The sequence below is a fragment of the Lissotriton vulgaris genome, chromosome 8 (assembly GCF_964263255.1).
Source record: "Lissotriton vulgaris chromosome 8, aLisVul1.2, whole genome shotgun sequence".
NCBI lineage: Eukaryota > Metazoa > Chordata > Amphibia > Caudata > Salamandridae > Lissotriton > Lissotriton vulgaris.
The window spans coordinates 1,507,766,331-1,507,791,230 of record NC_141696.1 but is presented as its reverse complement, the minus strand read 5'-3'; the positions used below and the strand labels follow the sequence as shown (position 1 = coordinate 1,507,791,230).

Sequence of the window (24,900 nt, the reverse complement as noted above, 5' to 3'; positions counted from 1 at the left end):
CTGCCGGACCAGCCTTCCTTATTTAAGTCTCCTATTGTTTTAAGGTTTTTAAAGGGCCTTACAAATAAATTTTCTCCTACCTCTTTTATTGTGCCTCATTTGGACTTGAATATTGTCCTTACTTTTTTAATGGGTTCACCTTTCGATCCCTTGCACAAGTATCCCTTGAGATTGTTATCTTTTAAAACAGTGTTTTTGATTGCGATTACCTCGGCAAGGAGGGTAAGTGAGCTTCAAGCTCTAACCTCAAAACCCCCATTCTTGACCATTCATGCTGAAAGAATGGTACTCAGGACCAGGGCTGCTTTTCTGCCTTAGGTGGTAACTCCCTTCCATCTGGGGCAGTCCATTACCCTCCCTCCCTTCTATCCCCCCCCTCATCCTTCCAAGGAGGAGGAGCGGCTTCACCGTCTGGACCCTAAGAGGGCGGTGAGCTTCTACCTGGACAGAACCAGAGAGTTCAGACTTGATGACCAACTCTTCGTGGATTTTGTTGGTGCCAGAAGAGGCAAAGGGGTGCACAAGCGCACGCTGTGAAGATGGATTGTCTTGTGTATCAAGTTATGCTACTCTCTGGCCGGTAAGGAACCTCCAGAAGGTTTGAGAGCTCATTCTACTAGAGCAAAGTCATCTACATCTGCTTTGTCTAGGGGTGTTTGTGTGGAGGACATTTGCAGGGCGGCAACTTGGGCCTCCCTCCACACTTTCGCAAAGCATTATTGTTTAGATGCAGAGGTGAGGAGGGACGGACACTTTGCTTGTTCCGTCCTTCAAGAATTCTTGGTATAGAAGGGTGGACACCCTCCTCCGGGAGTGGGACTGCTGTGGGATTCTATTCTCCAGGTGAGGAATCCACTGGCAGATGTATCCATCAGAAGAACAAGTTACTTACCTTCAGTAACGCTTTTTCTGGTGGATACAGTATCTGCCTGTGGATTCCTCACATGCCCACCCACCTCCCCGTTGTCCACCCTTGTATACCTGCATTAGTGGCAATGTTTTAATGTATATATGTTGCTTTCAAAGGAAGTGTATTATTCCATTGGCTTTCCTGCATTGTCTTCACACTGTGTGTGTTACTTTGATTATTTTGTACTGTGTACACTGTGTATATATCTACTGATGTCGTTCCGTCCGTGTGCCTCGAGGGCACGGAAAAAAGGGCGGAACTGATGTCATCACGCCGATGGAGTCCTATTATGGAGTCATTGATGTCAGAGGAGCTGCGTGCGATGCCGTGCTTCTGTTACGTCGTCCACGTCGGCGTGAAGAGCTACAAAAGAATTTCCGAATGTTGCTGATGCAGGGGGATATTCACAAGGTGAGGAATCCACAGGCAGATACACCAGAAAAAGCGTTACCGAAGGTAAGTAACTTGTTCTTCACTGCTCCACTCTCCCTCAGCCATTGAGCAAGGGGATAACTTTGTACTCCCTCTCATCCTCCAAAAAGGCGTTTCACCTGTAGCTCTATTCTCTGTGGCATTGTATGCCCATACCAAATCCCCCACTGCACAGCTCACATTCTTTGAACCCCCCCCTGTATGGTCCCCTTGACTATGTGGGCCACCTGCTCCACAATGCCATTTCCTTGTGGATTGTACAGTCATGTAGGCACGTTTTATTCCATGCTTTCTCCAGAAATTCTGCATTACAATGGACGGAAGTTGAGAACTGTTGCCTGTAATCAATAATTCCAGGACATCCTTCTCTTCTAAAAACCCTTTCCAATATTTTAATTGCACTTTCCGATGTTATATCATTTATATGTTCCACCATAACCCATCTTGACAAAACAACCACCATGTTCATTGCAAACCGTCCCAATTCTCCTACATAACCCATGAGACCTGTGAAATCAAACACACTTTCATCCACACACTTCCTCCATCACTCAGTGACCCTATTTCTTCCATTACCACCTTCAAACCTTTCTCACTCTTTCTACACAACACACATCCTTTAACCCACTCCTTCACATCACAATCAGTCCCTGGCCATTAAAGCTTCTCCTTTAAATGCTTTCTCGTCAATGACTGTCCCAGATGTCCTTCATGCACCAACTTGATTAACTTCTTCCCCACTCCTTCTGGGAGTACATATCTCTCAACTATTTACACTAATGCATCAATCGCTCCCCCGCTAGGTTCTTCCTGTATCTTGACAAAACTATGCAAAGAAGCCCTTTGATCCCCTTCACATTTCCAACCTTCTCGAATACTCCCTTGCTGCCTTATCCCACTGCTCATGTCTGACTGACTCAAACTCATACTCCAACGCGTCTTCTACACTGGCCACCACACCCTCTATTGCAATCTCCAACCTGTTTTCACACTCTCCCTTCAATGGGAACAGAGAAAATCAATTTGCCTGCACGTTTCTCCACCCAGCCACGTACTCCACTACAGGCGGATACTCTTGTAGTCTTGATGTAAGCTATGCCAATCAAACTGATATTTCATTAACACCTCCTGGTTATTCTCCATCAACCATTACATGAAGCTCCCTCGTCTGCTGACGCATAACTATCATCACAAGCACTCGTGGGCTTCCCATCCTGGTGAATTCCATTAAGCACCATGGTAACCCGTCTTGAGTACGTGGGCAACTCACTACAACACATGCCAAATAGTCCCACTAATTAATTAACTGAATGTCATATTTTAACATGGCATTTGTTCACTGCAAGGCAGGTGATGTTTCACCTTTCCATGACTTCAAGACACAGTATACCCTTGAACAACATAGTCTAATTTCTATCTCCAATTTCCAAGAGTCTGGAGCCACCGAGGTAGGAGGCAAGCTCTTAATTTCATGTTAGTCCCCAGCGGTCACAGCAGCAGCAGGCAGGTCCGTATCAGGACAACATCTTCCCTCCAACTGTCACTTTCTCCAAGGTTCTACTCTAGACCACACACTAAAATTCTATTGTATCAGTCACTCTCAGCATTCCGGACACTAACATTCTATTGCATCAGTCACTCTGAGCATTCCGGACACGAACATTCTATTGTATCAGTCACTCTCAGCATTCTGGACACTAACATTCTATTGCATCAGTCACTCAGCATTCCGGACACTAGCATTCTATTGCATCAGTCACTCTCAGCATTCTGGACACTAACATTCTATTGCATCAGTCACTCTCAGCATTCCGGACACGAACATTCTATTGCATCAGTCACTCTCAGCATTCTGGACACGAACATTCTATTGCATCAGTCACTCTCAGCATTCCAGACACTAACATTCTATTGCATCAGTCACTCTCAGCATTCCGGACACGAGCATTCTATTGCATCAGTCACTCTCAGCATTGCGGCCATGAGCATTCTTTGGCATCAGTCACTCTCAGCCTTCCAGACACGAACATTCTATTGCATCAGTCACTCTCAGCATTCCAGACACTAACATTCTATTGCATCAGTCACTCTCAGCATTCCGGACACGAACATTCTATTGCATCAGTCACTCCCAGCATTGCGGCCATGAGCATTCTATTACATCATTCACTCTCAGCATTCCGGACACGAACATTCTATTGCATCAGTCACCATGAGCATTCTTTTGCATCAGTCACTCTCAGCCTTCCAGACACAAACATTCTATTGCATCAGTCACTCTCAGAATTCCGGACACGAACATTCTATTGCATCAGTCAATCTCAGCATTGTGGCCATGAGCTTTCTATTACATCATTCACTGTCAGCATTCCACAAACCAACATTCTTTTAAGTCATTCACTCTTGGCATTCTGCACACCAGCTCAGACATCGAGGGAATTGGGACACCCAAAATATTACAGTTCTGTATAGACTTTTATGTAGTGTTGCATTTTGCCTTTCGTTAACTTCAGCGCTTGCAGGCAGACAATATATTTGATTGTTGGGAGTGGAATGTAGCGCCCAATAGGGCTGAATGGAACAATGTCCAATTATATTCTCTGACGTTGTGTAAGCCACTTGCAAAATATGTGGGTGAACTACTCTTAATTGCTTCAAAAAAAAAGAAAACACTTTGACGCTTATTGACATTTTAAAATTCACATTCCTACATGACTCTTTCTGAATTGTTATAAACTCTTGAAGTTGACACCTACTTACAAGGTGACAGGGGTATTGAGAGGGAGAGAGACTAATTAAGCTGCTGCTCAGTCCGACTCCATGGTTCATATTAGCAAGGGCGATATCACCGCTTTAGCTGGACTTTTTCCCGCTAAAGCGGCAATATTTTTATTGCCCTATTAGCAAGCTGTCGCTAACAGCAGTTAGCGACAGCTTCTAGGCGATAGCTACAGGTTTGGGACCCGCTTTGCATGTCAGCAATATTTATCGATAATGACATGCAAAGTGGGCGTACCCAACCTGTTAGCGACTGAAAGCAGTTGCTAACACAGCTATCACTTATTAGCAAGGCAGGCGTAGCGCTAAGAAAAATCGCACTAAGCACGATTATCGCTAGAACCTAATGCCTGCTCAGACCATGACTTAACCTGTATATCCAATGGGATGTGGATATTCAGGTTAAGTCCCCATTAGCGTTAATGCCTGAATATCGCTGGATTTCCAGCGATATTCACGCATTGAGCCGCTATCGCCGGATATTTTATCGCATTAGAGATAAACATTGCTAATAGCACGTTATCTCTGCAATAATATCCGGCGATAAAAAAAATGCGCTAAGCATATTTAGCGATAATTATCGCTATTTGTTGCTAATATGCCCCCTTGTATCTTCTTTCAATTACTTACTTATCTCTACATATGATTCCCTCAGGCATCATGTGCTGTTTGTCCCCCCTTCACTGTCATATATCCATCTTCGATAAGTGCTTTTTTCCTAAGTTCATGTAGCTTGGTTATCCATTTTCCTTCTCTGCTGACCTGTTAAGGGTGTTTTTTCATTCTAAGCAGTACCTGTGTTAGTAATACCCTGCTGCTGAATGAGCAGCTGTTGATGGTCTGGCCCAGCCATAATTGCAACAAATACTTGCTGATGCTTGTGACACTTGCTACATTTTCTCTATCTTCTAGTTGGCGAGGCCTCTGCAGGCAAGGCGTCCCGGAGTCTCGCTCAGCACATCCCCGGACCAGGCGGGTTTGAGGGGGTGAAAGGTGCCGCTGTAGGCGTGATGGGGGACTTGGCCCGAACACGGATTGCACTGGATGAGAGAGGACAGAGGCTTGGAGAACTGGAAGAGAAGACGACGGGCATGATGTACAGCGCAGAGGCCTTCTCCAAACACGCACACGAGGTACAGTGCGGAGGGATATGGATAGAGGGGTGTGCGTCGGAGTAGATCACTCGATTGGACCTGCAAACTGCATGTAAAGGTTGACATAGTAAACTGGTAATAGCTGGCCTCAAGGTATTTCTTCACAAGGATGGAGCAGCCAATAGAGACCATTACTGAGCCTTGATTTGTGTATGGATGAGAATCACAAATATAATTCTTATATGATGCAGTCCTCATGTAATGTTATATGTAATGCTATTTATTTAGCACAATATAATTTAGAAAAACAAGAGCTCAGCACCGGGTTTTGTGCATAATTATAATCATCAACTAGACGTTAAACAATTGTATAATTTGTACCACATGATATATAATTTCACTTTCTTTTTTATTGCATTATTATTTTTTGTTTTTTCATGAATTCATTCTTTTTCCTCTATAAATATCAAATAAACTTATATACAATTATTGTATTACACATACATAAGATACAAGAACCAGCATAATACAGATTTCCTTAGATTACAATACAGTAGTCCATGATTGTATACAGAACCAAAATTCCATTCAACGCGTTTTCGGCTATGCCTTCCTCAGGAATTCTGTATATTTCTCATGAGCGTTAACTATAAAAAGAGAAATTGTATCAATCAGTATGTTGGTCCTACAACTGTCAACGTCTAACAGATTGCATACATTTTCTTACCCAATGTATCTATATATTCACTTTATACTCCTAGGACAACCTACCCTATCAAGGGGGCTTGGTCTAGCACTACCACATACCGATACCACCTAATTCCCAATACATTGCTATACATTAATTACAGTGCATTATCATCTTAAAAACATCCTTCTGTGCATTGTGTCCGTTTGCAATGCATTATTAACAAATATATTCTTATCTACAAAGAATATTCATCTGTACAGTATATACAAATTTCTCAATTGTTGTTTTACATTTGCCCATCGGCATACACAGCTGTAGCACCTCTCCTGAGCTAGTTTATGATCATAGATTTCCCTTTTAGATAGCTTATCTATGATCATTATCTAGAACTTTTGTATAAAACAGCAATTCATTCAAATAATGGACTCGTCCCTTTCCTATGGTCATATAATCCAAAACTATCGAATAGCAGAGTATTCACTTCCCATTTCTATATCCAATGATTGTAGTTCACAGTGGGGTTCTTAGCCATGATTGCTGCAGTATTAGCATAACTTCATTACTACAAACAATCTTTAATTACCTAAATATACTAAATAAGACTGCATTCAATACTTCCAATCCTATTATGTCTCTACCAATCTATTCTTCCAATTTGGACTGTTACCTGACTCATGGGTGGACCCTCTAGCTATCTCTCATAATAATCGCACTGTTATACCTGTATACGATTCTGAGTGCACGAATCCGGGCGTAGGCTGTGTAAAAGATGCAAGATTACTTCAGCAAAAAGCATATGTTTCCTCTATGAGGCCCACTGGTAAAGAGAGAAATTTTGCGTAATGTATAAAGGGGAACATAGTACTGTGGCTGCCATAGCTTAATTAACATTAATTCCTATATTACTAATTCGCTAATACATACCTAAAAGTTAATGCTGAGGCCTTGATTCTCTAGTGCAAGATATGTCAAATTTCTTCTATTGTCATTATTCTCAGTGATTTTGTTATTTTCTGCATTAAGGGAGACAAATTATTGCGCATGAGGGCTGCACTCTTTTCGTTTAAGTTTTCCTTGCTTTGCCTACTGTATAAATCAATTACTCGTAGTACCTGTAGCTGGCGTTTGACACAAATCGGCCTTCCTGACTTGTGCTCCTATTTTACGGCTTCTTCAGACTGTCTTTGGGCCATACATCTGCCCTGCTGGATATATTAAACATGAGCTGATTAACGAGTTTATATTTCATAGCTCTGTCCTCTGTTCCACCTCCCCCGAGAGTATCGCAGTAACTAGAATCTCCCCGATATGCAATTATTATACAAACGATCTGGTCAGCTATTATCTATAACGGTACCCCGATATAACTCCAGAATTATTGCCGATTCTAGTAGACCAAAAACGTCTAACACAGGTATTCTTATATTCCCTCCAAAACCCCATTTATACTGGCTCTTTTAACACCTTAGCTGCTTCGCAAATATCCCTCCCCAGTGCTGCGCTGTCCATTGGAACTAGTGCTGAATGGACGTCCAATGGTCGTGCGCAGCACTGGGGAGGTAGCGCTCGTGACGACCATTGGCCGTCAGCAGCACTTAAGAGGTTAATTGATATTACTGCATCCACTACTCACAGCGACTTACTTGGTGGATTCACTGTCCCGGCATAAAGGCTCCCTTATGTGTGGCCTCCTGAGATATTGTACCCGCATAAACTAACTCTTTTTAAAGGTCAGCGGTTTTCGCGCCAAACTTAAATGTTTGGTTTTCGCGCCAAACTTAAATGTTTGGCGCGAAACCCGCTGACCTTTAAAAAGAGTTAGTTTATGCGGGTACAATATCTCAGGAGGCCACACATAAGGGAGCCTTTATGCCGGGACAGTGAATCCACCAAGTAAGTCGCTGTGAGTAGTGGATGCAGTAATATCAATTAAAGGAGCTAGTATAAATGGGGTTTTGGAGGGAATATAAGAATACCTGTGTTAGACGTTTTTGGTCTACTAGAATCGGCAATAATTCTGGAGTTATAGCGGGGTACCGTTATAGATAATAGCTGACCAGATCGTTTGTATAATAATTGCATATCGGGGAGATTCTAGTTACTGCGATACTCTCGGGGGAGGTGGAACAGAGGACAGAGCTATGAAATATAAACTCGTTAATCAGCTCATGTTTAATATATCCAGCAGGGCAGATGTATGGCCCAAAGACAGTCTGAAGAAGCAGTAAAATAGGAGCACAAGTCAGGAAGGCTGATTTGTGTCAAACGCCAGCTACAGGTACTACGAGTAATTGATTTATACAGTAGGCAAAGCAAGGAAAACTTAAACGAAAAGAGTGCAGCCCTCATGCGCAATAATTTGTCTCCCTTAATGCAGAAAATAACGAAATCACTGAGAATAATGACAATAGAAGAAATTTGACATATCTTGCACTAGAGAATCAAGGCCTCAGCATTAACTTTTAGGTATGTATTAGCGAATTAGTAATATAGGAATTAATGTTAATTAAGCTATGGCAGCCACAGTACTATGTTCCCCTTTATACATTACGCAAATTTTCTCTCTTTACCAGTGGGCATCATAGAGGAAACATATGCTTTTTGCTGAAGTCATCTTGCATCTTTTACACAGCCTACGCCCGGATTCGTGCACTCAGAATCGTATACAGGTATAACATTGCGATTATTATGAGAGATAGCTAGAGGGTCCACCCATGAGTCAGGTAACAGTCCAAATTGGAAGAACAGATTGGTAGAGACATAATAGGATTGGAAGTATTGAATGCAGTCTTATCCATACTAATATAATAAAGAGAGAGCCCAAACCTTTGAGGCGGGTAATCTCAGGAACCACAGCACCAATCACAACACCCAACACAGCGTTGGAAAGGGCAGTTGCAGCAGAAGTACATAGGCTATGCAGATGCCCACCATATACATTTAAAAGGTAAAAGAACCGTGCCAGCAAAGTAGTCCCTTGTGGGCGTGTCTGTGTTGTGCTGTGGGCGTGTGCTGGGGGCGTTACAAACGCTGGGGGCGTGTGGTACGTTCTGCCCTTCATGCCATGTCTCATATTGTGTGCTACTCCCACCCTGCTCCCTTTAAATACTCCTGCACGCCATAATCATAACTCACCCTTACTCCTTAAAATACCCCAACACCCTTAAACACTAACCCATTTTAACCCTATAAATATACCCTGTACCCCAAATCCCAAACCTATCCCTAAACTCTAAAAATACCCCTGTACCCCAAAACCCAAACCTAGCCCTGAACCCTATAAAAACCCCTGTACCTCAAAACCCAAACCTACCCCTGAACCCTAAAAATACCCATGCACCCCAAAACCCAAACGTAGCCCTGGACTCTAAAAATACCACTGTACCCCAAAACCCAAACCTACCCCTGAACCCTAAAATACCCCTGTACCCCAAAACCTAGCCCTGAACCCTTAAAATACCCCTGTACCCCAAAACCCAAACCTACCCCTGAACCCTAAAAATACCCCTGTACCCCAAAACCCAAACCTAGCCCTGAACCCTAAAAATAACCCTGTACCCCAAAACCTAAACCTACCCCTGAACCCTAAAATACCCCTGTACCCGAAAACCCAAACCTAGCCCTGAACCCTAAAAATACCCCTATACCCCAAAACCCAAACCTAACCCTGAACCCTAAAAATACCCCTATACCCCAAAACCCAAACCTAGCCCTGAACCCTAAAAATACCCCTGTACCCCTAAACCAATACCTATCCCTAAACCTACTCCTGTACCCCATAACCCAAAACTATATCTGAACCCTTAAAATACCCAAACACCCCAAAACATATACCTCAGTACCCCAAAACATATACCCCTATACCCATACTTACCTTATCCAAACATTTAAATAAAACATGCTTTTACCATTCATGCATTTACAATGAATTTCGTTGTAAATGTATGCGTGGTAAAAGCATATAAAATGTAATGCCATGCGTTATAATGGCATTGCGGAGTCATGTTACTTTCGTAATGAAAGTATGCGGAGTGATGGTATGCGGAAAGAAAGTTGCGGAATAATGGTTGTTTACCCTCCCCCGGTAAGTACATTGGTGGCATGGCGGCCCACATCTCCAGCAACATACTCATATTTTTTCACCACCAATTGGAAAAATGCACAGGTCTCTCTCATTGATGCCCAGCACCGACATACACTTTTAGACACACCTCCCGCCACAAGTTCTAGAATTGCGAACTTTAGAGCTGGGAGCTACGTTCGAATCTCGGCATCAGCTCAACATCCTGTGATTCCAGGCAAATCACTTTGTCTCCCCATGCCTACCACAAATGAATGTGTTCTTCTGTAATGTAAATTGTGCTCATGCCATGTTGTCGAGTTTGCGCTATATAATATTGCAAGAAAAAATAATGTAGGGAAACTCGAGTTCACACACTACTGAACGCGCACTCTTAAGTGCATCAGCAGTGCACTGTGAATCGGAGCGTTTCACAGGCCTGTCACAGATAAGAAATGCTATCAAAACGAAATCCTACAAAAGAATATACTACTGGGCGGCAGCAATTCATACCTGGACAACGTCGGGCCGGGCTGCTAGTAAGAATATATTTGTTAATAATGCATAGCAAACGGACACAATGCACAGAAGGATGTTTTTAAGATGATAATGCACTGTAATTAATGTATAGCAATGTATTGGGAATTAGGTGGTATCGGTATGTGGTAGTGCTAGACCAAGCCCGCTTGATGGGTAGGTTGTCCTAGGAGTATAAAGTGAATATATAGATAAATTGGATAAGAAAATTTATGCAATCTGTTAGATGTTGACAGTTGTAGGACCAACATACTAATTGATACAATTTCTCATTTTATAGTTAACGCTCATGAGAAATATACAGAATTCCTGAGAAAGGCATAGCCGAAATGCGTTGATTGGAATTTTGGTTCTGTATACAATCATGGACTACTGTATTGTAATCTAAGGAAATCTGTATTATGCTGGTTCTTGTATTTTATGTATGTCTAATACCATAATTGTATATGTTTATTATTTGATATTTATAGAGGAAAAAAGAATGAATTCTTGAAAAAACAAAAAATAATAATGCAATAAAAAAGAAAGTGAATTTATATATCATGTTATCATGTGGTACAAATTATAAAATTGTTTAACGTCTAGTTGATGATTAGAATCATGCACTAAACCCGGTGCTGAGCTCTTGTTTTTCTAAAAAGTAGTTTCCTTACCAGGGTTTATCCTTTTAGGTAGGGGCCCCATTCTTTTGCATTTAGCACAATATACACCAAGATGAGGGCGGTTTAAGCAGTGATGTTAGACCCATAAAAACATAGCCGCACTGGCCTGCGGGGCAAGCAAGCAATCCCCTGGGAGGCTAGAGCCCAAGAGCCCAGTTTTGACACTTGGAGGCTGGTTTCGGCCGCAGGGGTGGCGGTGCACATTAGGCGATCCGGACAACAACTTGAAAGAGTTGCTCTGGTTCTAGCGCACATTAGCATGTCTGTACATGGGGGATGAATTTCTAATTTTTGCCAGAGCTCTTTTAAGTTTCCAGTCCGCCCTGCATATTACCTGGCTGTAGAGGGACATGTTGCTATGAGAGCCTATGAAGATCTCATTAAAAGGAGGAATAGGCTTTTTCCATGCCAAATACTGGACCAAGTACAATGAAATTAATAAATGGATGCAGAAGTGTTGCTGAATATTGGGCTCAGAATCTTTTTCATAGATGTTTACAAATTAATTGACTTCTTATTCTGCCTGTCACACACATGTAGACACAGGTAGGTACATATGTATCCACAGGAGTTTCTTCAAATTGGGGACAGGAAATGCCTTATATTTCCCAGTGGTTGTGCCTTTCAAAGTTAATTGAGCAAGAGGATTGCTCACTAGTATTTTCAGAAACATGCTTCCAGAATAATCATGTTTCCATTGTCAGACAATGTCGGGTGAATCATATGTTTCTCTCTCTGTGAATGTAGTGTTGATTGCACGCTCTGGCCTTCATCAGTACATAACTGATGCCAGCTTAGAATATGTGTAGGAAATGTAGCCAAAGTCCTCCTTGCGTTTGTCCAACCAATCCAGGACTCTAACAAAAGGTGACCAATCAATCCCCAGGATCAAGTGTAGGGCATGAGATCTACTCCTTTTTTATGATTTGACCAGAGGGCCATGATGATGTGATTATGGGTAAATCACTTTCTTTCCCTGTGCCACGAAATGGACACATATGTGTTGTAATGACACGCTGTATGATTTGATTTTGAATACTGTGCTATTCCTACTTTCCCAACCTCTTTTCGTCATATTCTGTGATCGGATGTTGAGCCGTCTCAGAACCTCATGTTAGATAAACTCTTTCTATAATAAAAAATGTTTGTACAGTGATCTCCTGCTCTTTAGATCCAGGTTTATGCTGTATCAAATACTTAATAAGTCAATCAAAGTCAATTTTTGTACCCAGTGCATGTGAAGTGCGAAGTGTAACATGATGCCCCTTCCTGTGTTTTCCCAATTTTCTCATAAACTACAATGGACGGTTCATGTTTACAAGTCATTTAACAAATTAGCAGCAGTTTTCATTTTGCATTTTTGACAGTGTATTTTTCCATTTGGACACAGGCAGGCCGACTCTTCTGAGTCCCTAGTTTTAAATGTGTTTAAAACTGTGTACTGGACTTAAACTTCAGCTCTTGGCCCTGTCCCAAATGTCCATTTTTGAGTAATATTTCTATCCTCTAAATCCTAAGTTGTAAACAAAATGTAAATTTGATATGCTCAATAGGTCCCAAACTGTAGTAACTGATTGGAGTTGTAAGACAGTGCATCTCAAGGATTCTGCTCTTTTCTTCCCCTTTGCGGAAGCCGAATGTGACAATGTTGTAATAACATGACCAGTCTTCGATTCAGTAACCTGTCTTTTTTGTCATTCCTTCTATTGCAGTTGATGCTGAAGTACAAAGACAAGAAATGGTACCAGTTTTAGACTTTTGAAACAATCATACCTTCTTTGCTGGGAAACACAAATCTGCAAAAAACAGCCAGAACCCAGATGCTATCTTAGCTCACTGGTCAACCCACGAGGCAGAGCTCTGTGCGAGTGAAAATAGAGGCCGACCAATGGATGGGCCTATCAATGTACAGTCCGCGTCCTTGGATAGAGCTGCAGTCAGCCTTTTTTTCTAAAAGCAACTGAACAGTCTCCTGGGCATGTAGATTTTCTGATAGTTTATGTTTAAGGCATATTGGAAGTTTTTTTCTGGTTACGAAAAAAATAAATAACCTGTACAGACTAGAATGTTAAATACACTTATAAAAAGGAAAACAAACAAATGTAAAAAACTCTGCATGACAAATTTGACCAAATGAAGAAAGCATGTGACAAGAAAAAAGGATTTATTTCTACACTAAATATTTAAAAACCAACAAAAATAAAAGGCCATTCTATTTTTAAAATTTGCATCACAAGCACCTAATTCATTTCTCAAGGCGGCCCTCCTGAGGGTGGTCATTCCACTTGCGTTTTCTTCTTATTTGCTGCTATCATGTGTTCTTGGAGGAGCGGTTCCTTCAGCACAGTGTCCTTATGATTGGTCCCCCAAAGGAAAATGCCGTTTGCAACAAACCCCTAGACTGCTATGAAGTGGAAATGTAGCAGGAGAGAGGATTACACAACTGCAGCTCATAGTTTGGACAGAAGAACCGCAAGAAACGGAACACAACTTGTGTTAACAGTAGGAGAAAGTGTACCCTGACCCAACACAAAGTAAGAAACCATACAACCCACCTCATGTTGCCTCCCAGGACTGCCCTCATTTTACTCATCCTGATCCCCTCACTAGGACAAATTTACAGTGACTATGGTCATTTTACCAGTCTAGAAATTAAACATTCCCATCTCATCTTCAACACCAGAAAATGTGAATTTTTTGAAGTGGTTTCCAACAGAAAATCAGGAGTGAGTTGGCACCCGTTGCCAAAAAATAGAAATAAATCCTTGTTAATCAACGATATTGAAAAAACAGCATATTAAAAGGTGCTCAGAGAAGCCCTTTTATGTCACTGGCCTGCCTCAGTGGAGTACATCACTAGAAGCCATTGAAGACGCCCAACATTTGGTAGAATCCCTGCGATGAATTCAGCAGATGAGGCAAGCGTCAAGGTGGAGCACTCACAAGGAGGTCATTCTCTGTGGCCAGCTTCAGTGAATCGCCTCCATGCATTAAGGGAGCAACATCATTTGTCAGTTAACAACCAGCTTTCCTAAGAATGAACGTGCAGGAGAGTTCAGAGGACCCTGAGCTGAGTTGACGAACCAAGAAGTAAAACCCATAAACTTAGGTTAAATGTTGCAAACAGAAGTTCACTGACATGAATCCGGTGTCAATGCTGGGTCACTTGAAGAATTCCAGCTGATGCCACCATTAAATCCCATGTGCAGAAAGTGAAGCAAAACCAACTTGGAACAGCTACTGTCTCATCTTGCAGCAGGTGTACTTCAGGGGTCTATTTTCATGTATCCCATGTCTTGCAAAAATAAGCTACACATTTGATATCACTGTGAGACTTAACCAGCTGCCATTGATCTGATGCCACAACCTGCACACAAAGCTTCCAAAGCAGTCATGTTGGTGTTGAACGACAGCAGGAAGTGAAGGAAGAGATGCAACGAGTGGCAATGGAACTGGACTCGGGTGAGATGGGTTATCAATGTGTCCATAGTGTAGGAAGATAGGACATTGTGCAAATTGTATTTTATTTGGTGTCATCTTTCTCACTGGTTACCAAGCGGTTTTTGACATGCCGCAAAACCATCAACAGTTGTCTAGTAGGATAGATGCTTCAATGCGTTAGTTCTCCATTTGGTGCTGGCAACCCAGATAGGCCTGTTAGACCATTTCAAACATTGATAGTGAACTTTGCAATTTGTCACAGAACTTTTGCTGATTTTTAAGGAGCACACACGTCTACAAACATGTAAAATCTAAGGGTTGGGTCACCGCTTGCCCTCCTACACCTGATTTCTCCATCTGGCAGTGCACTTCATGGACATTTTTTAGGCTTGAAGATGATCAGCATTTTGGGGCATTTTCAACAGACTTGAGACTGCTTAAAAAGAGCCAGATGGCAAGGTTTCGGGATGATCTCTGAGGGAACAGGGGAATATGGGTGGGGGAGCATGGGCCAATGCAGAGATCCTCGAATATAACTTTTAAAATGAAGTTTAAAACTGTTTATGATGCGTGTAAGCATACACATCTACTTATTGTAATAAAAATGCGAAGCATTTGTCTATAAACAAAGAGTCCTCCTGGTGAAAGCCAAGGTTTCGAACATGACCCTCTTAAGGGGAATTCAGCTGCCCCAAACCCTGTAGAGTGGTGGCTAGAGGGTACTTTTTCTTGCAATCAAACATTCCTGCGATGCTCTGCTGCCTTCCCAATGTTTTCACTTCTCCATGTTGACTCAAGGGGTGTCAGGGATTAAACAATGACCTGCTTAAGCACACAGAGTGGCTACTTATTTTACATTTTGTGCATGTCGTTTCCTTTGAACCGCTAATTTTATACACTATCACTTGTAAATAATGATTGAGAATTGTTTGACTATGAAAACGTAATGAGAAAAATTCTGTGGTAAAATCAAATTAATCACAAATACAAAAACATGTTGTTTACCAACACATACCACCATATGGGGTACTGAACGCCATTTATGTGGAGTCAACTAACAAAGCAAAGTGACGTTCCTGTGGCGATAGGGGCTATTAAATATGCCCCTTAGAGGTATGACACCTCGAATGGAAATAGAGAAGAGACTGAAGGCACATGAGGACCCATGAAAGGGAACAAATTGAATGGGGCCACCTACTAGAACAAGCATTAAAAATGCAATAGGTCTCGCCTTTCATTAAGTCAAGCCATTTGCTTTGCTATACAATACCATTAGCAAAGCAAATGGCTTTAACTTAATCAAAGGCGAGACGATTGCATTTTCAATGCTTGTTTGTCATCTGCTGTAGGATCTGAGGGAAGCCGTAGCACTTTCTCTCTTCACAGCTTGCCTTGATGTGAGAATTAGGGGCCTCGCAATTGGTCGCTTGATGAGTGTTTTGCACTTACTTGTTCTGTACTGGCTACTATGTTATATTACTCCACTATTGGAACTTTCATAGATTTGTATGCTTGTATCATTCCCCGTTGTCGGAATGGGAGTCTCAGTAACAAAATAACATAGCAGTTGGTACAAAAGAGAAAGAAAAAAGGCCTAGGCCTCATTCTCTTTTGTAGCATATCCACCTCTTTTTGCAAAAGTGACCAAAGTAAAGCAACAGCCAATCAGAATAGCCTCACCCCCTAGAAACCTCCTGACAGAACCTCAGAGCCTCAGATTTTCTACTGCACGTTGTGCTTAGGGAGTCTCCTTTGAGCTCTGCTCAACTCGACTCTATTTGAAGTATTTTTCCTTCAGAATTGTTAGGTATTTCATCTAGAGATGTCTGACAAGGAGAAGAAAGCCCTTTTCAAGGCTTGTTACACCTGTGGCAAGAAAAGGCTGTATGTGCATTTATTGCCTGTACCCTGATCATAAGGCTTTGGACTGCAAGATCTGGCGCACCTTCTCTACTAAGACCCTCCGGGACCGTGAGGGTCGCCTCCTCACTTGGATCCAGAAGCTGAAGTCGAGGAAAGATACTCTGTCAAGTGACAGTGAGTATTCGTCATCTGCTGCCTCATCCAGAAGGTCAGTCAAAAGGGGAAGGGCTTCCCCTTCACCATCCTCAGAGCGTCCAGTACAGGCCTCAAAAAAGACCCCAGAGAGTCTGAGAGCCAGAGTCCTAGCAAATCTCCTCACCACGGTGTAAAGGAGAGAGAAGGACCCTCTACAGCTACAGCAGTGGTGGAGTCTGCTAAAGCTTTTAAAAAGCCCTCTTCTCTAACATCTGAGAAGTCAGAGAAGGATTCCAAGTCATCGACAACCCTGCAGAAGACCCCGACGACGAAGGCTTCTAAATCTCAGGTGAAGAAAGTTACACCGTCGTCTGGCTCGTCGACGGTGCCGTCAGCGTCTACGGGAGCGTCGACGATGGTTACAGCGACGATGACAAGAGTGTGGACGAAGGTGTCGACGATGACAGCGGCGACGACGAGGATGTCGTCGACGGCAGTGGTGACAACGGTATCGTCGAAGAGAGCAACGATGACAATAACGACGATGGCAGGAGCGTCGACGACGCTCATCTCGTCGCTGACGATTCAACCGCCGGCGGTGGATCTTCCGTTGACGACCTCGTCAACGATGGTTACCCCATCTCCGACGGTACCGTCGACGATGTCTTCGTCGACGGAGGGGATTACAATTTCGTTAAAAAGGATAACGCCGGATATGACATCCCCAAGGAGGGTTACCTCCTTGCCTACCGCACTGTTGCTTGAGGAAGAAGAGGATTCTGATGGGGATGATCAGGACTCTTTTGGCTATGCACATAGTTCTTCGTAATTGTTGGTGAAATACCAAGAGACTGATTCTGAGAGCGGGTACCTTCATGAATGCTCTTACCAGCAGTCATATCAATGGCAGGAAAACACAGGCAAGGAGATGGTTTCAGTGCCTTCTTCCCTCTTGGCAGATCTTCGTGGCATGTTGCAAGATTATAGGGCCAGGTTTTCTCAGGCTCCTCCTCCTGCTGCACCTTTCCCTGCAGTACAGGCTGTACCTGCTCCTTCGGCTTCTACAATGGTTTCTCCGGAAGTACCATCCCAGGTGTTTTCTCACCCTCAGACACCTGGTCCAAGTATACCTCCAGTGGCCCAAGATGTTCAGGATGATTCCTCGGACGAGGATCAGGATGATGGCAACAGGTTTAACCAAGCTTTAGAGTGGGACGAGTATGTGATCCCGGACCCAGCGACACTTACTCCGGATCCAGTGGACTCTCCCCCAGCAGATATAGGGGGGTTTCACAAGCTGATGGAGAGAGCCTCCAGTAGGGTCAAACTTCCGATGCCTTCTGTGCAAACAGAGTGTTTTGTCTATGATTTGAAGGAGCCCTACAGGAAGGTAACCCGGTCCATTCCCATTGTCGGCCATGTCTGGGATGAGGGTTTAAAGGCAATGAAGAACCCGGCTACGGTGATTCCAGTTTTGCCATGCCTGGAAAAGAAGCACAAGGCCCTTGAGGATATTCTGGAGTCTTTGACTGGGCAACCGAAACCGGATTCAGTAATATCGTAGGCGGTGCAGAGAAAGTCACGTAATCTTTCTGCACCCCTGACACCTCCTCCGTATAAAGAGGGCAGGCGCCTTGATAATGCAGGAAAGAGATTCTCCTCGATGGCAAGTCTTCTGGTACGGGCAGCGAATGCGTTGGCGATCCTTGGCAGATAATATTGCCAAATGTGGTGTGATCTATCACCATATTTGGACCAACTTCCCCAGGAGTCCAAGGCAGAGGCCAAGAAGATCCTGCAGGAGGGGGAGGCGACATCGGCAGAGATGATAGACTGTGCCATGGATATTGCCACTACAGCTTTCCGTTCGCTGGCAGGCGCAGCAGTTCTTCGTCGCCAAGGATGGCTCAGGGCGACATGGTTCACGCCGGAGGTCTAAAACAAGATCCTGGACCTCCCATTAAATGGTGAGGCATTGTTCGGCAAGCACATCGATGATTCCCTCCTGGACATAAAAAAGGATACGGAAACAGCTAGATCTCTGGGTACTCTCCAGTATCGGAAGGTTCCTTTCTGGGGAGCCAGAGGAAAGAGTACTACTTCTTACAGAGGTTCATACCAACAACAACTGTACTCTTCTTATGGGTCAACACCTCAATCGTACCAGCAACCTTACCAGCAGAAACAAGGCCAAACCTCGTCTTTCTCTAGGTCCAATGCTAGAGGAAAGCAGAATCGCCAGGAGCGTGATTCTGCCAAAAGGCAATAGCGGCATTCTGGCTCTGCCTGCTGTACCCACCTCCCATTCAACATCTGTGGGAGGCAGGGTATCTCAAAACCTCCACTACTGGAAACGGATAACATCAGACCCTGGGGTGCTTAACATCATTCAAGAGGGCCATACATTGGAGTTTCTTCAAATACCTCCTTCCAAGCCACCTGCTGCCATGCCTTCGAAACATTTGCGTTTCTTGCGGCTCGAAGTTCATCAGATGCTCCTCAAAGGAGCGGTGGACCTGGTTCCCTTCTCTCAAAAAGGGGAAGGTTTCTACTCCAGGGTTTTCCTGTTCAAGAAGGCACTGGAGAAATGGCGCCTCCTTTTAGACCTCAGGAAGCTAAACACCTATCTCATCTCTCTATCCTTTTGGATGGCCTCGCTCCAGGATATCTTACGTCTCCTCCATCCGGGAGATTTCATGGCTACTCTCGATCTCGAAGATGCGTATTTTCACATACCCATTGATAGAGACCACAGGAGGTTTCTTAGATTCACAGTAGCCAAGAGCCACTTCCAATTCAAGGTCTTACCCTTCGGACTTATCTCGAGAATCTTTACCAAGGTGCTGGCACCGGTGGCAACTTTCCTAAGGAAGCAACATTTTCAGGTCTTCCCATACCTGGACGACTGGTTACTGAAGGCCCCGTCCAGGGGGGCAGCGGAGGAAACGGTCAAGGCGTGTACGAACCTATTCAGGAATCTGGGTCTCACTCTCAACAGGGAGAAGTCGTCTCTCTCCCCTTCCAGGACAGCACGGTACCTGGGGGCTATCCTGGATACGTCTCTCAGCAAGGCTTCTCCATCCCTCAAAAGGCAAGAAAAACTGAAGTCCATGGCTCATTTGTTGAGAAAAAGAAAGTGGCTTTCAGCACGCCGTTACATATCCCTTCTTGGAGTGATTTTTCATGCAGTCCTCTAATACCCCACTGCAGATTGCGGATGCGATCTCTTCAGGAGCAACTAGACATGCAATGGCAACAAGTTCATGGCTCATTCGACGACAAGGTGGTGATTACTGCAGCAATGAGAAAGGCAGCCTTGTGGTGGATGAAGGAAGAGAACTTATCCCAAGGTCTATCCTTCGTAAGCGATCCAGCTCCTCAAGTGGTAACGACAGCTGGAGGGCTGGGGTGCGGTGCTTCAGAACTTGCATGTAAGCAGGCATTGGTTGCCCCAGCACCGCCTTCTCACATCAACCTCCTAGAGCTCAGAGCGATCCGTCTGACGTTGCAAGCATTTCTTCCACGATTGCAGGGTTCAGCGGTTCTAGTCCGCACGGACAACACCACGGCTACGCACTACATAAACAAGGAAGGGGGCACCAGATCACTTCCGTTGTCACAGGAGGTACAAGAAATTTGGGAATGGGCAATCCTACATGGAATATCACTGCTAGCGGAGCACCTACCAGGAGTGCTAAACGAAAATGCGGACAGGCTCAGCAGGCTTTCGTCAGTCAGTCACGAATGGGAACTGAACCAGACGGTCTTGGAGGAGATTTTCCATCGGTGGGGCAAACCCTCAATAGATCTCTTTGACACCCGGATGAACAGAAAATGCCAGTTTTAGGCAAGCTACATCATCGAGGATCGCTGGGGAATGCGCTTTCAATAGCTTGGTCAAGAGCATTTGTGTACGCCTTTTCCCCATTCCTTTGATTCCAAGGCTACTCAAGAAGATCAAGACAGAACCGTGCAGAATGATCCTAATAGCTCCGGATTGGCCGAGGCGGTTTTGGTTCACAGAGCTTCACCTCCTTTCTTTGGCCCCTCCACATCCTTTGCGGGTGATCCCAGATCTTCTCACAATGTCCCAGGGTCAAATCTGGCATCCGGACCCTTGTTCCTTACACCTGTCAGCATGGCTCCTGAGCAGCGAGAGTTCCTAGACCTTCACCTCTCGGACGAGATAAAAGATGTTCTCTCTCAGGCTAGAGCTCCTTCCATTATCAAGACTTACCGTTGAAATGGAAACGATTTTGCATCTGGTGCCAGAAGAAGAGTGTTGACCCTTTCTTATCTCAGCCTTATCAGGTTCTTCCTTATCTCCTGTCCTTGGCTAAGGCAGGATTGGCTCATTCATCAATAAAGGTTCACTTGGCGGCAGTGTCTCGCTACAGGCGCACCGCATCTGGACTTTCTCTCTGGTCATCCAGAATTGTCAAACAGTTTCTCAAGGGTCTGTTTCGAGTTTTTCCTCTGGTGAGGCCTCCGCCTCCCACATGGCATTTGAACTTAGTTCTCAACCAGCTGATGAAGCATCCCTTCGAACCGATTAATCGAGCAGATATAAAATATCTCTTGTGGAAACTGGCACTCCTTCTTGCTCTCACTTCTGCCGCATTGGGGAATTGCAAGCTCTCACAATACAGGAACCTTTTCTCCAATTTAAAAGGAATACTGTAATTCTAAGGACTAATCCAAAGTTCATACCAAAAGTGCCTTCTGACTTTCATCTCAATGAACCAGTAATTCTCAGGGATTTCTTTCCTCAACCTTCCACGCCGGCCGAAAGGTCACTCCATTCACTAGATGTGCAGCGGTGCAGAACATTTTATCTGGACCGCACTAAAGAATTTCGAAAATCGTCTCAATTATTCATCGCATTTAGTGCTCCTTGCAAAGGCTTACCCCTGTCTAAGCAGTGTATTGCTAGATGGATCTCCAGTGCCATACAGTACTGTTACTCTGCAGCGGACAAGCCGCTAGAATGCAGAGTTAGAGCGCGCTCAACAAGGTCCATGGCTTCCTCTATGGCTCTCTTTGCGGGAGTTCAGATTAAAGACATTGGCAGGGCTGCAACTTGGAGCATTACTGCCTGGAGAACTTGACACAAGAGGACACATCTGTAGGCCAGGCAGACCTGAGGAACCTCTTCCATTGAGTGGTGAGCTTTCCTTTCTTCCCTCCTTCCTTTTCTTACTGTTTCCTGCACATTTTGCTATGTGTTCTTTATGTGATTACACTGTTGATACAGGTTGAAGAAAAAAAAGAAGAAGAGGGTAATGGAGGAAGAGATGACAAAGAGGGAGCAAATTGTGCTCTTTGACTGCTAGATACTCTGATACAAGCATGGGAATCTATGAAAGTTCCAATACTGGAGTAACAAAACAAGTTACTTACCTGTAACTTTGGTTCTCCAGTATTGGTAACTTTCATAGATTCCCATGCGCCTACCCTCCTCCCCTGGGAAAGCTCAGCCCTCAGCAGGTTTGGTTATACTGTGACACAACGGCTATGAAAATCTGAGGCTCTGAGGTTCTTTCAGGAGGGTTCTAGGGGGTGAAGCTATTTTTATTGGCAGTTGCTTTACTTTGGTCTCTTTTGCAAAAAGAGGTGATATGCTACAAATGGGAATGAGGCCTAGGCCTTTTTTCTTTCTCTTTTGTACCTACTGCTATGTTATTTTGTTACCGATACTCCCATTCCGACGACGGGGAATGATAAAAGCATGGGAATCTATGAAAGTTACCAATACTGGAGAACCAAAGTTACAAGTACGTAACATGTTTCTTCTGTTCTCTGCACTTTACCCTCCAAGCTATCCAATTGCAATAATCTTTACGAAACAGATGTAAAGAAAGAAGAAAAAGTCTTATTCAGCAGTGATACTGCTCAACTACGTATAGTTTACGGGATCAAACAGCAGAGCATACGTCCATCCTACATGCTAAAGCAGACTGTAGTATTCGTGAAATTATACAAAGCTTTTTCAATACGGGTGATACATTTTTCTGCAGAAATGCAAGCTCTATTTGCTACCACAGAACCAAAATCAGCAGCACCGTACACAACACAGCATGAATTATGCGACAAATTTGAGATTTAAACGCACTTCTTAAATATACTTATTTTATCCGAAACATCAATACAGACAAATGAAAATGAAATACACAAGTTTTATCAAGACTCAGTAAGGTAGTCAAAATACGTGTGCTTGGGGTACAGAGGATGCTTATATCACACTTACTGTGAATTACTACTGTTTACATTCAATACAAGCTGAAGACGTTCCAGAGTCTGAAAATAGATCATGTCTTCATTGCCTACCTCAATTAAACTCTTTTTATCGACCTGCCAGGATAAATGGCTGAGATGACCCTGCTACTTAGCGAGTCAATGGGCCTGATTCACAGAATGAACTTAAGACTCAATCCTAAACTTACTACTATTTTGGTATTCACAGAATGCACTTACTACTTTTGGCATTCACAGAGTGAACTTACTACTTTTGGTATTCACAGAAGTTAGGATTTTGTCTTAAGACAAACTTAAGACAGACTTAAGACAAAATCCTAACTTAAGTCTGTCTTAAGTCTGTCTTAAGTTTGTCTTAAGACAAACTTAAGACAAAATCCTAACTTCTGTGAAAACGAAAAGTAGTAAGTTCATTCTGTGAACACCAAAAGTAGTAAGTGCATTCTGTGAATACCAAACTAGTAGTAAGTTCAGGATTGAGTCTTAAGTTCATTCTGTGAATCGGGCCCTATGATCTGAAGGTTGTACACAAATTGCTATAGCAGGCCAACAGCTGACAAAGCTATGTTTTTCACAGGTATCTTCAAACGTAATCGTTACTAGAAATGTGTAGTTTACAGACAAATACTTAGGTGGAGGACAGTGAAGGTGGATCGCTAAAGATCACACAGAAGTATTTTTAATAGCCCTCCATCCATGGTAATACTGAAGCCATAACAGCATGTAATGCTTATTTAAGGTTTCCACTCGGAAATATTTTTAATAAGGCAAATTTGTACAGAACCCTATCATACCAAGTGCAATTCTTTGAAAAGGCAATGTTAGAGGCTAAGTGGCTGCGGATTCCTCTCACGATAATTATTCCAGTGACCAGAGGTGCAACCAGAGCCAAATTTCGGGGGATGGGGGGTCTGAATCTTTAAGCAATAGGCAGAGTGGAGCTGCAGAGGCTCTTAGAAGGGGCGAAACAGCAACAATGCTTCATTAAAATGCAAATGGTCTTTTAAAGACCTGTGAAGTGCTCAGGAGTGGGTGTGTGTGTGCCCGGGAAGCTGTCTCAGCCCGGGCTGACACACACGACGGGTAGGGGGCTTAAGCCCTTTGGGTCCAATGGGCGTTGCATGCCTGCCAGTGACCAACAGAGGCCTTACACAAGCAGGAAGCATTTAGCACTGGAGGAGAACGAGAGGCAATTTACTCGCCAGAGAAACACTTCAAAGGAAAAAGGCACGCACGCTCCAGATTAAGGAAATTGCAGAAAGGAAGCATGCAGAAATCACTCCAGCCTTAACAAAGACTTGCAGCAAAGACACGGCGTGTGAGGCGGGTTGTGCAGCCTGTGTTTATTTTAAGAGACCATATATTATTGCTACTGTACACTAATGAGGGAGAGGAAGAGAGAGACAAGTGCTCGCCATTCTCCCTGCGTGGATGCAATTGTCTGGTAAACATTACCGAGCCACGCGAGTGCAAAATCCAGTCCATGAAAACAACATGCTCGTAAAACGCAGCTCAGTAAAGCGGAAGCCGGACATCTAAAGAAAAAAAAAATCAAGTAGTCCCTAAACAAAACTAACAAAGCCAGACAGCGCAATAAAACAGTAGTTGGTTGGTGCTGCTTCCGATAAAAACGGAAGTGATGCATCCGAGCAACAGCCAACAGAAACAAAGATAACAACAGCAATGCCAGACTTCGACAAATGACAGGGGTCAGGAGAAATTCCACAGACTTTGAGCCAACATACTTTATGTCTCGCTGAGACAGCGCATGCGCTGCCAAGCGAAGACCTAAAAAGGGCAGGAGTAGGTAACTGCCTAGGTTGGCTAGCTGCACAGGGCAGGCTGAGGTTTGAGGGGTCTCACCAAAAGAAAATAGTGAAACAAATATGTTGATAAAAAAAGACAACTTGACAAAAACGTTTTTGTTTGAGTTGGTTCGTCACACGAAGATTTGCATAATGGAATTTGCCAGAAACACACAGATCCAGAAACAATATTAGGGCAAGAACTCACCTCTCCAGTCTGCAGGCGGAGACTGGCCA

The 24,900-nt window shown here is 43.6% G+C and overlaps 1 protein-coding gene across 5 annotated transcripts in view; it reads left to right on the top strand.

Annotated features, from left to right (window-relative positions):
* The window catches only part of STXBP5L (syntaxin binding protein 5L), a 1,891,501-nt gene extending 1,876,068 nt beyond the window's left edge, over nt 1-15,433 (top strand). For all 5 annotated transcript variants that reach the window (XM_086935625.1, XM_086935622.1, XM_086935624.1 and 2 more), the window contains 2 exons: nt 5,033-5,253; nt 12,877-15,433. In XM_086935625.1, coding sequence (XP_086791751.1) covers nt 5,033-5,253; nt 12,877-12,918 — 263 coding nt within the window. In that variant the 3' untranslated portion in view covers nt 12,919-15,433. The remainder of the gene's footprint in view (nt 1-5,032; nt 5,254-12,876) is intronic.
* The last annotated feature ends 9,467 nt before the right edge of the window (nt 15,434-24,900 follow it).